The following is a 12,757-nucleotide window of genomic DNA, read 5'->3' on the forward strand; positions in this document are numbered from 1 at the left end:
ACAGAAAACAAGAAGAAGATGCGACAAAAAAAACTTAAAGAATAAGAAGTAACAAAAGAGATATAGAGTGAAGAGGTGAAAGAAAAAGAAATAAAAGAAAATGAAAGAAAACTAAGAAGAAAACGTGAGAGAAGAAGGAGAGATAAAGATGGAAGAGGATGAAAAAAAAAACTAAAAGATAAAAAAGAAGAAGAAGAAAAACAATTATGTAAAGACGAAAAACTTGTTTTTGTCTTAATTCAATTGATTTGTGAGTTTAATAGTAAATATATTTTTTGTTAATTTTATATAGTGTTTCCTTTTTGGATTTGCTTTATTTTATTATGTATATATTAAATAATTGTTTTTAATTATTTTTAGTTTTAGTTTACAACATTAAAATCTCTATGCCCGCACAACAACAAATTAACAATAATATAAAACCCAAAAAATAAAATATAAAATTAAAAGAAGGCGAGAAAAGAAAAATAATCACTATAGAAATCACAAAAAGGAAATATGGAGAGACTATGCCACAGAAACAAAATTCACCGGCTTACTAAAGTATAAAACCGATTTACTTTGAAAATGAGCAAAGAGTTGACCTTCGAGAAGGGTGAGTTAATTGTTGTAGGTGAAAAACATATGTAGGCTAACGATATATGTAGTGTAGGATAAATGTTTTAGAGTTTTTTTTTAATCTTTTTCGGTGGCCCATTTTACAAATTCGGTGAATTAAACAAAATCAATGGCCCATTAACTAATAGTATAGATGGCCCATTAAAATCATATTAACCATAGTGACACGTAGGATTAATGATAATCCAATTAGAATTAAGAAAAATGACACATATATATGACACATAAGCAAATCGCTCTGGTGTTGACACGTAAGAATTTTGACTTCGCAAATAATAGTATAGATCGTCGTCATTAACCATTTGTGGTCAGATGGGTGATACTACAATATTAAAAAGCATGGTACCAAATGAATGAAATCAACAACAAATCAGAAACATGCGTCATTAGCTCTGTTTTGACCTAAAGCCCAACAAATTAGAATTTAGGTACCAAAATACATTATCATTTAAGGAAGCATTATTTGCATAAAATTGCCATGTGGTAAACTGGTAACAGAGACTATTGTATTATGTTTTTTTTGTTGTGATTTTCATATATTTATGTTTGTAACTGAGTTTTTTTTTTGCATTAGACAAATATCATATTGAACCGGTTATGTGCATCACAACATAAAATCAATTGTAAACTCATACGGTTGAAATTTTCTTGCAAAATCAAATCAATTTAATAGCCCAATAACAATCTTAAATGTTCAGTCTCATGAAAGTGTAGTACTTAATAGAATCCATGGAATAAAGACTCTAAATGCGATCACACAGGCTGACACTAATATATTTGATGTCTAAAGCAAAATATAAAAACACAAATTTATATATAAAAAATACATGTGAGAACTTTGAACTTGGGTTGTTTAAAAAAAAAACCTAGCCAATAGACCATGAAACAACTTCCATTAAGTTTGCTCCCCCATATATTTGTACTAAATTTGTGCATAAAGCTAAGGTTTTAGTCTCTTTAGCTCAAGGCTAACCTTGCGACCACTTATCATTTTATCTAATGATATTGATAAGTTTTTATAGTGGTGGTAACTTTTGTAATATTTTCTTTCATTATATTCATTGCAAATAAACAATTTTTTTTTTGAAATCGACTAAAGAAATATAAAAGTACCTTATAGCTAGGGATAATACATAATTGATTTTCACTTTAGATTATTTTATCACTGAATCTAATACCAACTTAAAACTGTGAAAATCATTTATTGCATATCAAAATGTTTCAATTTTAGAGAAAGAATAGAAAGATAATGACATAAATAATGATTGATAGTTCTAAAGATTTGAGGCTTGCTCCAGCTAGGATGAATTTAGTTCATGATGTTTGCAACTTTTTAGTCCATTTGCATATGAAAGTTGCAAATTCGTAATGTACATGAGCTAAGACATAAGAGCTGAAAAAGAAATCATGAAGACTATGGTGAACTATTAAGCATATTTGTACCGAACATTAAACTAAAAAAGAGGATATCAATTTGCCTTAACGTGCCCAAATATTTATAAAACTGAAAAAGAGGACAAATATGAAACTTCTTATCTCTCTATAATTTTAGTTCTTGGATTTGTTTTTAAAAAGTTATGACTCCCTATTTAAAAAAAAATAATAATGAGTAGAAAATGATTATGAAAAGAAATCGTGAAAATAGACGATTCAAATAGATGAAATCTTAGCTATATATTTGTTCTTTATAGCACCTCGATTAATGTATTCATTAGCTTTAATGGTCAACTAGTCTACTTTTAAATGTAGAGAGTAGATGTCGACCGAAACTTTTTTTTTCATATTCCGTTTAGACTATCTTAATGCTTTTTTTTTTCATAAGATTACTCTTACAAAAAATGGAAGAAAATCCATATAAATATATATTTATATTTATTGTAACGTTTAACCATTATCTGCATGTTTTTTTCTAGTATTGGTGTTCCAAACTCAAATCAATGTGGTATTTAGGAAAAGTGATAAAAGATGAGTTTTTTTATAACATTTTAATTTTATTTTTCTTTTATAGTTTTGTTTGTAAGATATAAAACCTGAATGCAAAGTCATGAAAGCAATGGGCATTTTTTTATATAATATATAATACACAGGTTTGTACTCAAAAAGCAGTTGTGTTTGACCGTGTCCATCAACCAATAATATAATTGGTAACTAACGATTAGTGCCTAATCCTGATTAGAGCCGTAATCTCAACGGATTGCTTTAAGCAGATGCAGCAAATCTAAAATTCCTAACGTGCCTTCTCCTTTCTTCTTTTCTTTGGACTAACCTTAAATGGTTACCTACTTATCTACAAGAAATCCACGTAAGCTTAAACTGACGGTAATACCCCTGATTTACCTGAGTAGATGCCGATGTGTCTATGACCTTTCTGGTAATTTAACCTTTAAAAAGGTGAAAAAAAATTCATGAATCCATGAATTCATTACGATCATCGCTTTTCTTTCTCCTGCGCAACGTTCCCGGGATGCACAAAATCGGTTGAATTTTGGAGAAATCGGAGCTTCGATTCATGCATTATGATGGATTTCTGCTGAACGGTTTCGAGATTATTGAAGAATCTTCGTTATCGCGTTTCGTTTCAGCGAGAATCAGAACCCCTGGAGAGAATCGTGTTTACGTTTCGAGATTCGGCGAGGAGTGAATTCGATTTGAACGTTTTTTTTTTTCCCGATTTGCGGAGGATCACGTATGGCGGCGGGTGCACTGGTGACCGCCACGGGAGCAGTGGCGGTTCTGTACTTACTAAGCCGGCGGATCGTATGGGCGAGAGATGGGGAAGACGATTCAGGAGGCGAGTTGGCTAAGTCGGGGAGATCCGGAAGGAGGAGGACCGTGAGGAGGCCGGCTCAGGCTCCGGCGACTTGGCTTGAGACTATTTCAACTTTGTCGGAGACGTTACGGTTTACGTATTCAGAGACTCTGGGCAAGTGGCCCATCGCCGATCTGGCTTTTGGTATTAACTATTTGATGCGTAGGCAGGTTTGCAGCTTTTGATCTCATTCTTTATCTTCTCCTTCTAGGTTCTCGGATTTAAGGCTTGAATTTGAAATAGGATGCATAATTAAGCAAGCTTATTTGATTTTGTTTTATATATGGAAGCGTGGGCTTAGTTCAAGCTTCAAAGAGTTGTTTTTTTTTTTTAATTAAAAATATACTCTCTCTTCTTTCATCTTTGTGGTGGCTATTCTGAGGAGTCCTAGATCGTATTACTTTCCTGATAAGACGTATTGGAGCTCTGTTCATAAATATGTGGACTTTGTCTTCCGTTTAATTATCCGTTTTGTTAATTTTAGTGCATGATGGTTGGTTGATTATCCTGCATGTGGAAAGTTTTTCAAGTTACTCGTGTATAGTGATGAGCTGTTTTAATGCATAGTGCATTTCTTTCAGTTACATTGGTGGAAAAATTAGTAGCAAGTGACATGGCTTGCTTGCATTTGTTTTTTCCAGGGCAACTTTCCAGCTGCTAGTGTTTATGCTGGAAGTAATTGTATAGAGTTAAGAGGACCACATATTATCATTGAGTTGACGGAACTACTGAGATATTTGACACTCTGTATGCTTTTCTCCAAGAAGCCATTTCCTGTGTTTCTGGAGACTGCTGGTTATACTCATGAAGATGTCCTTCTTCAGAAGCCTAAAGCAGGGGTAGGTTATGTCAATGTGATATTTTTTTCTTGATATTACTCGTGATTAGCTTATTTGTAGTAATTTATACTGTCATTCCCAGACTACTGAAGCACTATATTGTCATCCTTTTTGGATAGCTTTCTCTTGGGATATGTGTATTGGGAGGCTAATAAGAGATTTTCTAACATAGATACTTTAATAACAATATATCTCCCCCGTAATGAGTGATCTTCAGTCCTGTTCCTGTATTAAACTTTGGACCTATCTCAGTTACAAATAGTTTTAACAGTTGAATAGTCTTTTTGATACAATGACTATCATGCTAGTCAATATGGAAACTAGAATCAAAGGGGAAGATTAAAAACAGATACAGTGCCAATTGTTTCGTCTGGTTTAGATTTTTTATACTTCTTGAGTTCGGATTTGTTGTTTTAGTTTATTTCCGGAATTATGATCAATTGTTTCTGGGGATCCTGCAGATTTTGCAGCCTGCCTTCACGATCATACGTGATACCAATTCAAAATGTTTTCTGCTATTGATCCGTGGTACTCATAGCATTAAAGATACATTAACAGCAGCAACTGGTGCAGTGGTCCCTTTCCATCATTCAGTTTTGCATGATGGTGGACTAAGCAACTTAGTTTTAGGTTATGCACATTGCGGAATGGTTGCTGCAGCACGATGGATTGCTAAACTTAGTGTTCCTTGCCTCGTCAAGGCCCTTGATGAGAATCCTGGTTACAAGGTTCAGGTAATACTCTGAATTTAGCGATACTTTCTGGATTCACAGATTACTATTGTTCTAAAGATTTAAATACCAATAGATTTAGCTGACCTGGAAAAATGTATGCTGCTCATTTTCACACTTAGCTGACTGCAGATGGTAAAATGCACAAACATCGAAGTCAACTTAATTAGTTCTCACGTACAAATCTCAATTCCTTTAAACATTCGTGTTAGAGAGATAGTTGATAGTTTTAAAATGATACTCATTTTGGCTTGGGAATTTTACTTGAAACGGAAGTCCTTTATCTATTGCATCGTTTCTAAGGAGCATATATTCTTTCAGATTGTGGGTCATTCTCTTGGAGGTGGGACAGCTGCACTTTTAACATATATTCTTCGGGAGCAAAAAGAGTTTGCCTCTGCTACTTGCTTCACTTTTGCACCAGGTACCCAATTTAAGATTAATGGTGGTATATTCTTGTCTTTTCTGTTATGTGCTCCTCTATTTTCATTCTAATGCCGAAACTCTTTATATATCAATTATTCTGGGATTTGCAAATCGTATGCTTTGCTCTGAATGTTTATTGAACAACTCGCAGCTGCTTGTATGACTTGGGATTTAGCAGAATCAGGCAAGCACTTCATTACTACTATTATCAATGGATCTGATCTTGTCCCAACATTCTCTGCTGCTTCAGTCGATGACCTTCGTTCTGAGGTACGTGACATACTTTGACTTTATGTGATGTTAATATCACATGTTTCATCCCAGTCCACCATCAGAATAAGTGGTCCTGATTCTGTAATGGTGCAATATATTACTAACCTTGGTATATCAAATAAGAAATCACTTTTGGCTAGTTGACAAGTGCATCATTGATAATGGGAACTACTGTCTTAACTCTTAAGTTGTGATATCTGTGGATTTTTCCCATCCATGGTTTCTCCAAGTTGTTAAATGTCCACCCATTTTCCTACAAATAAGGTCCCTTTTTGTTTCAAATTGTTGGCAGGTCACATCGTCCTCCTGGTCAAACGACCTGCGTGATCAGGTCGAGCACACCAGGGTTCTTAGTGTTGTTTATCGGTCTGCAAATGCAATAGGATCTCGTTTGCCCTCTATAGCCAGCGCAAAAGCGAAAGTGGCTGGTGCTGGGGCGATTCTGCGGCCTGTCTCAAGTGGCACTCAGGTATGATCTGTGGATCAGAATACCAAATCTTTATCAGTGAAACAACAAAAAATATAGATTTGTCGACAGGTTTTTCTTTTGTCATGGTGATGATGATTATGTTGGTATACTTGTTCAGGTCATGCTAAAGCGTGCACAAGACGTAGCGCAAGCCGTTGTGCAGACTCGTTCAACTCTCTCTTCATGGTCTTGCATAGGGCCACGCCGCCGAGCAATTAGCTCTCAACTAAACTCCAAAGTCACAGACTTGCCAGAAGCTTCCGCTATAATGCCCGAAAGAAGAAGCACAGAAGCTCTACTGGCTGAAACCGTAGTGATAGACCGTAAAGGTCACAAGAGAGCAGAGCGTTGTTCATCAAGCAGCAGCGAATCTGATCGCGAAGAATCAGAAGAAGGAGAAGACGAAGAGCCGTTAGTCTCAGTCGACCAAGTCATTACTGAAACATCCTCAGTGGAAGAAGACGTAACAGAAGGTGAGCTATGGGACGAACTAGACAAAGAGCTGACTCGACAGGAGAAGGAAAGAGACAGCGAAGCCATTGAAGAAGAAGCAGCGGCAGCAAAGGAGATAATGGAGGAAGAGACGACTATCATTACCGGTGGAGGCGATTCCTCCACGGGACAGAACCAGAGTCCGGTTTCAGCATCGTCAACGGATTTTATAGAGAGCCAGCGGTTTTACCCGCCGGGTAAGATAATGCACATAGTGTCGGTGACAGAGACCGAGTCTGAAACAGAGCGTGACGAGGTAATGGTTGTGGGGACGACGAGGACTGTGGAGCGTGTGAAATTATATGAGACGCCAAGAGAATTGTACAGAAAGATGAGGCTATCGAGAAGAATGATCAATGATCATTATATGCCAATGTATAAAAAAATGATGGAACTTTTGATTACTGAGCTCGAGTGTGATCCACACTCTTGATGAGATTTTTAGCTTCATTATCAACTGATTGTACATTATAAATATTTATTATACGTAGAGTTTACATGCTATTTTAGTCCAATTGTTTTGGAAAAAGCCATACAAAATTGTAAGTTTTGTTAGCTTGGAGATTCAGGATTTAGACTCGGCAATCCAACTATACCATCTATATACGTTATTAGACGTGATATTCCGTACTTCCGCATTTTCTGATAGTTTTAGAAAAAGTACTCTAGAAAGTTTATCACCTCTTTCAAATGTTTTCGTTAAATCCATGCATTATCTAAGTAACATCACATCTATATGTATATATGTTTCCATCTCTTACTCGAATAGAGGAGGAGTATCTTAATGTTTACAAGAATCTCATGCAGAGCTTCTTCAGGCCTTGTCGGATGCCAAGGTTGAACTTTCCAGTCTCATAATTACTCTTGGAGATAAAAGCTATCTCGGCATTTGTAAGTGCGCCCACGTCTAAATATGGAAAAATATGAGATGATTATAGAGTGATTTGATGTTTCTGTCTCGATTGCAGCCAGATAAAACTTGAGGAACCATTGTTGAACAACTTTCTGTGCAATAGCGCATGCGCTTGAACAACTTCGACAAAAGAAAGAGGAAAATGTCCGGGAGTTTTTTGATATATGTACAATCACAGATTCAGAAGATATGTGAAGAGATCGTTGGCCGTTTGAACAACGGGCCCGATGTGGTCGACGAGTCTGACTTGTCCTGAAGAGATTAGATGCCTAGAAGAGCAAACTCTAAGAAAAAGGTAAAAAAGAAAAACTCGTTAAAAAAATTTGTGGCCTAGATGTTTTTTTCAGACCAGTACTTTAGAAACAAGACAAAACACCAAGAGTAGAATGACTATTTTAGATTTGTATGTCTGTGTCTTTGGTTCGCATTTTTTTTGTTTCTAAGTCTTAGGATAATGACACCGGCCGGATTTAATGAAGAAAAAGTTAAGATTCATCACTAACTGGAGATGCTTAATTATGAGGTGGATTCCAATGAGTGAAGAGAATGATAAAAACAACTGATCAGCAGATCCTTCTAATGGAGCAGCTGAGAAGGAAGAAGAAGATGATGATTTTATTGATGATGAAAGATTGAAGCAGAAAAAAATTTGCTATATATATAGAGGAGCTAGCATTGAAGCTGGAAGCACGTACATTTTGAAGGTGGAGAAGACGTTGGCAAAGATTAAACAATGGAAGATGAGAAAAAACCTCATCAAAACACCAGTTTCGGCGTAGGCTATATATATCGTCGTCGCTTTTGCAGCCTCTCTTGTCATAGACAAAGCTTTTTTGGGTTTAAAACATGCTTCCTAATTAAGTCCAAAGTACAGATTTAGAGATACTCAATTAGAGAGTAGATAGTACATCGCTTGCTCTCTCACTCTCACTCTGCAAAATGGTAATTTTCTCGACAGTTTATACTTAAAAGACCTAAAACAAGTATAATTTGTCGATTTGTTTGATTTACTAATAAGTTTAATTAAGAATATTAGTTTTTGTTTTTTGAATGAATTAGGTGTTTAGCTCGCGCCTTGCGCAGACCGAAGAATTTTAGAAGATAAAGTGCAAGCCGAGGGGTTTTTAAAACTTATACTTTTTTGTTATAAACCGAAGAGAAAAAGAATAACCACTTGAGACATAAATAATTAAAATAAAATTAACTAAAAAAATGTAGACACTGTCTAAAATTAAACATCCAAAAAATAATAAGTGTTTATAAATCTTATAAACCAACTGAACTACGATAAAAGTGTGGTTTTCGTCTCCACATAATCATTCTTAATCTTCTTTGTTTTTTTTTTCCGAGCATAAATAGTTTGAGAATCTTATGGTTCTTTTTTCTCATTTTTGTCTGAGTTCTTATTTTTTTTCTTTGATTATTCTATCTCTGACTTCAAAATTATCATCTTTATTTTTATTTTTTTTTGTCTTATCGATCTTCTTATTCTTATCCGGTCTTTGTTTTATTTTTCTTCATATTTTCTCGTATATTTTTGAATTCTTCTTCATTGACATCATTTTCTCCGATTTTTTATCTTTAAAAGTTTTTTTCTTCTTCGTCTTCTCTTCATTCTCCTTCTCCATTTTTTCTAATCACACATCAACTTTTTATTTTTGATCTGTTTTTACAAAGCCTAATTTTTTTTGTTTTTTCCTGAGTTATATAATTATATTATTTGGTGAATGAATATGAAAAGTTAGTGATTAGACTATTTATCATATATTGAGTGTTACACTAATTGCTACAAAATATTTTTAATTGATGTTATTTTAATTTTTTCTTACCATAAATTTTAAAATTCATAAGGTTTATAATTAAATTTTTATGTAATTAGTTCTGAAATAAATCATTGACAATCATAATGCTCAAGAACATAAACGAATAAAGGTTTTACCCACTTACACTTTGTAATTACGGATGGTTCTCTCCCTCTGACTAATTATTTTCTATTTGGCCCTCGCTAGAACTCTTTCTCTATTTTGCTTTAAGTGTCTCTCTTTCTAATCGATTTTTATCCTTCTCCGAAACATGGACACAAATTTTCATCATAAAATTGTTAATGTTGACTACATTATAAAATCATATATTAACAGTAATCTTATGTATAAATTTTTTTTTTCTTCTTCATTTGAGTTGTCTTCATCTTTTCTATTATTCTTCAGGTTTTCTTCGTCTCGTATTTATCTTTTTCTTATTTATTATATTTCGGTTTATCTTCTCCCTCGTATTTTCCTTTTCTCTTTCTTCATATTTGGCTTTTTCTTCTTCTTCAACTTCTTCCACTTTTTCCACTTCTTCTTCCTCTTCTTACAGTTTCTATTTTTCTTCTCCAAATCCTTTACTTTTTCTTTTTTCTTTTTCTTCAACATCTTGGTCTCATTCATCTTCTTATTATGTTTATGGTTTTTATTTTTCTTTATCATTGTCCTTTTTATTGTCTTTTCCAAAATTTTCTTCAATTGTTTAGTGTTCGTCTTTTTCCTCATTTATTTTTCAGATTTTTTTATCTTTGTAGTATTTTTTTTCTTCCTTTTCATCGTCATTTCCTATTCATCTTCACTATTTTTGTTTTCTTCGAATTTTTTTTCTTTAATATTTTTTACCAGATTAATAAAAATTTTAATTATTTTTATCATAAATATTAAAATTAGCAACACATTTGTTATGTAGCTATTTTCAGCTTCCTCTTTTTCTTCATCTTTTTGTGTATGGGTTTTATTCTTTTTCTGGATTTTTTTCATCTTTTGCTTTCAGATTTTGTTTTGTTTGTTCTTCTTCTCTCTCCTTCTCCATCATCTTTATATTTTTTAAAATTGTATTGTCTATTTTTCTGCTGTATCCATTGATGAGTGGAGATTTTGACTCATTCTAACCTGTGTTTACTAATTGTTTTAGGAGTTTTTGGAGTTTTTTCAGTAAGTTTCAGGTGAATTGGATGCCTTATCAGAGGATTTGAGTGTTTAGGAGGCATTGGAGCAAAAGGAGATGAATTGGAGCAACAATGAGCTATTTCACACGCTTTTGGAGAAATCATCCGCGGAGCACCTGCTTCCGGTGTGGACCCTTCGTGGAGCACCTGCTCCAGACGGGAGAAAAAATAAGGAAAACGATTTTACCTAATCCTAAGTCGCGTGAGATGGAATAAAAAGCCCAGAGCCGCCTGTGTTTTATTATCACGTTTTTCTACAGACTTTCTACGCTTTCTTTTTACAATTTCTTGAACCAGAGAGTTTTTACTTGTAAGCTTTTGGGAGAAGAAATCTGCTACACTTTGAGAAGAATTCAGAACCCTATTATCTCTTCTGCGATTTTAATTCATGAATTCCTTTTCATCTGTTGCTGTTTTTCTTTCCTCCATGTCTGAGTAGATCTCTTAGCTAGATTAAGGTTTTCAAAGGATTTCATGAGTTAGAGAATTGGATGCAAATAGGGTCTATAATCGATTGTCTTCACCTTTGTTGGACTTAACGCTTAGGTTGAACTGGCCATTCAATTTACGTTCATAGGCTAATATATTCATCAAAAGTGTAATAGGTTGCTAGATCAAACCTGTTTGTTAATGCAAATCGTGAACAGATCAAACCTGTTTGTTAATGCTTGTCTGCAATTTTCTAAGTTCAAACGACAGTTTAGAATTTAGGTTGTTAGATAAAGTTATCGAGATCACGACAGTGGATCGATAAGCTTTTATGTTTGAGTTCGAGACCTGTATTTAAGTTGTGCCTTGAATAGTCATTTGATTCTCATCTCTGAAACTCCTGCGAATTACCTTGATCTAGTGCTTGTTTTAATCTGAATTCAAATCGTTGTTTGCCATTCTGTTTACCTTTTTGTTTTCGCAACAAACCATCTTTCGTCTTAGCTTTAATTCAATCCTCGCAAAATCATAGAGTAACACTGGTCCTCTGGATTCCGAATCTTTTATATTACAACTACATCACTGTTCTATTGCAAAAGAAACTAGGAGTACATCCAGTCTGAATCATCCATCACACTTGTAAAGTACAAAGCCATGTTACAGCTCCCCAAATCTACAAATTAAATTAATTTTGCATAACTCTTCTCCACATCGGTAATACGTGCCTCCAGTTTTAATCCTATGTCCATTATTGCAAACTGTCTGTTTCTATCTTTCATGAATATCTTCTTCCTTTTAAAAAGTTCACATTGGAGCTCTTTTCTTCTCCATCTTCATGGACCAAACACTATGCTTCTTTGGTTCAACTACGAACCATTATTTTCTGTATTAAATCCATTTACATGAACCTTACAACAGGTTTTTCTTGCCCTTTGTACTGAGACAGTAATAAAACATACTCATTAGCATCAAGAGGGGGACGTGAAGAGTTATTTTCATTGGATGGGATCACAACCACAATTTTCTCTGCTTATCATTTTCTTCACTCCGTTTCTCCATTTTTTTATATAGTTTCATCTTAAGAAGCAAGCTTTTAACAAATCCATGGGTCTTTATTAATGTTCTCCTCAAGTATACTTCTCCTTCCAAAGACACAAACTCTGTTTTTTTTTTTGCTTTCTTTTGGCCAAACTCTTCTCCACTTGCATAGTACATGATACCGACAGCGCTAACTCATTTATTGCAAGCTTTTTCTGTTTGAGTCTTTCATTAGCATCATCATCTTCCTTCTCATTGGATATCGACTTTTCTCTATCTTCATGCACGAAACACTAATCTACCCCGGTCCATCATCGGCCATAGTCTTCTTCTCTGTATTGATTCTCTTTACATCAACCTCATCATCAGAACACAAGCATGATAATAAATCGAACCTGCTAATTTCGAGTCCCATAGCTCACTTGTGTTAGAATTCACCACCGATTTTGACAAAATGTGATGAAGATTTACTAACGTAACGAAAAGAGAACCATACTATTATTCATCACCGGTTTCAATTTTTTTAACCTTTTTTTTGAAACGTGTCATTGACTTATAAGTTATATCCATGACCATGCATGACCTGAAATATTATAATTGGTTCTTCATAAAATATATTTGATCCATCCTCACCGAGCCAACTAAAACAACAATAATAACAATAATTAAGCGAGAAACCAAACATAAAACAATGAGTCGATTTCGTAACGAATAAAATCAGAAGCGAATAAGATCAACGAAGACAG

At 34.3% G+C, this 12,757-nt stretch overlaps 1 protein-coding gene across 1 annotated transcript; it reads left to right on the top strand.

Annotated features, from left to right (window-relative positions):
• Nucleotides 1–3,054: 3,054 nt before the first annotated feature.
• LOC18028550 lies at nucleotides 3,055–7,150 on the top strand. Its single transcript, XM_006414333.2, has 7 exons — nucleotides 3,055–3,597; nucleotides 4,069–4,266; nucleotides 4,728–5,000; nucleotides 5,319–5,421; nucleotides 5,575–5,693; nucleotides 5,989–6,165; nucleotides 6,284–7,150. The coding sequence occupies exons 1-7, from the start codon at nucleotides 3,307–3,309 to the stop codon at nucleotides 7,088–7,090; spliced, it is 1,968 nt and encodes a 655-aa protein (XP_006414396.1). The 5' UTR covers nucleotides 3,055–3,306; the 3' UTR covers nucleotides 7,091–7,150.
• Nucleotides 7,151–12,757: the final 5,607 nt, after the last annotated feature.

This window comes from Eutrema salsugineum, unplaced genomic scaffold, assembly GCF_000478725.1.
Source record: "Eutrema salsugineum unplaced genomic scaffold, Eutsalg1_0 scaffold_1, whole genome shotgun sequence".
In the NCBI taxonomy this organism is placed as follows: domain Eukaryota; kingdom Viridiplantae; phylum Streptophyta; class Magnoliopsida; order Brassicales; family Brassicaceae; genus Eutrema; species Eutrema salsugineum.

Excerpts from the sequence above, each read along its gene's own strand:
- LOC18028550 (XM_006414333.2), top strand. The coding sequence starts at position 3,307 with ATGGCGGCGGGTGCACTGGTGACCGCCACGGGAGCAGTGGCGGTTCTG. Across the intron at positions 3,598-4,068 it reads ACTATTTGATGCGTAGGCAG|GGCAACTTTCCAGCTGCTAG; the intron begins GTTTGCAGCTTT and ends TGTTTTTTCCAG. Across the intron at positions 5,694-5,988 it reads TCGATGACCTTCGTTCTGAG|GTCACATCGTCCTCCTGGTC; the intron begins GTACGTGACATA and ends AATTGTTGGCAG.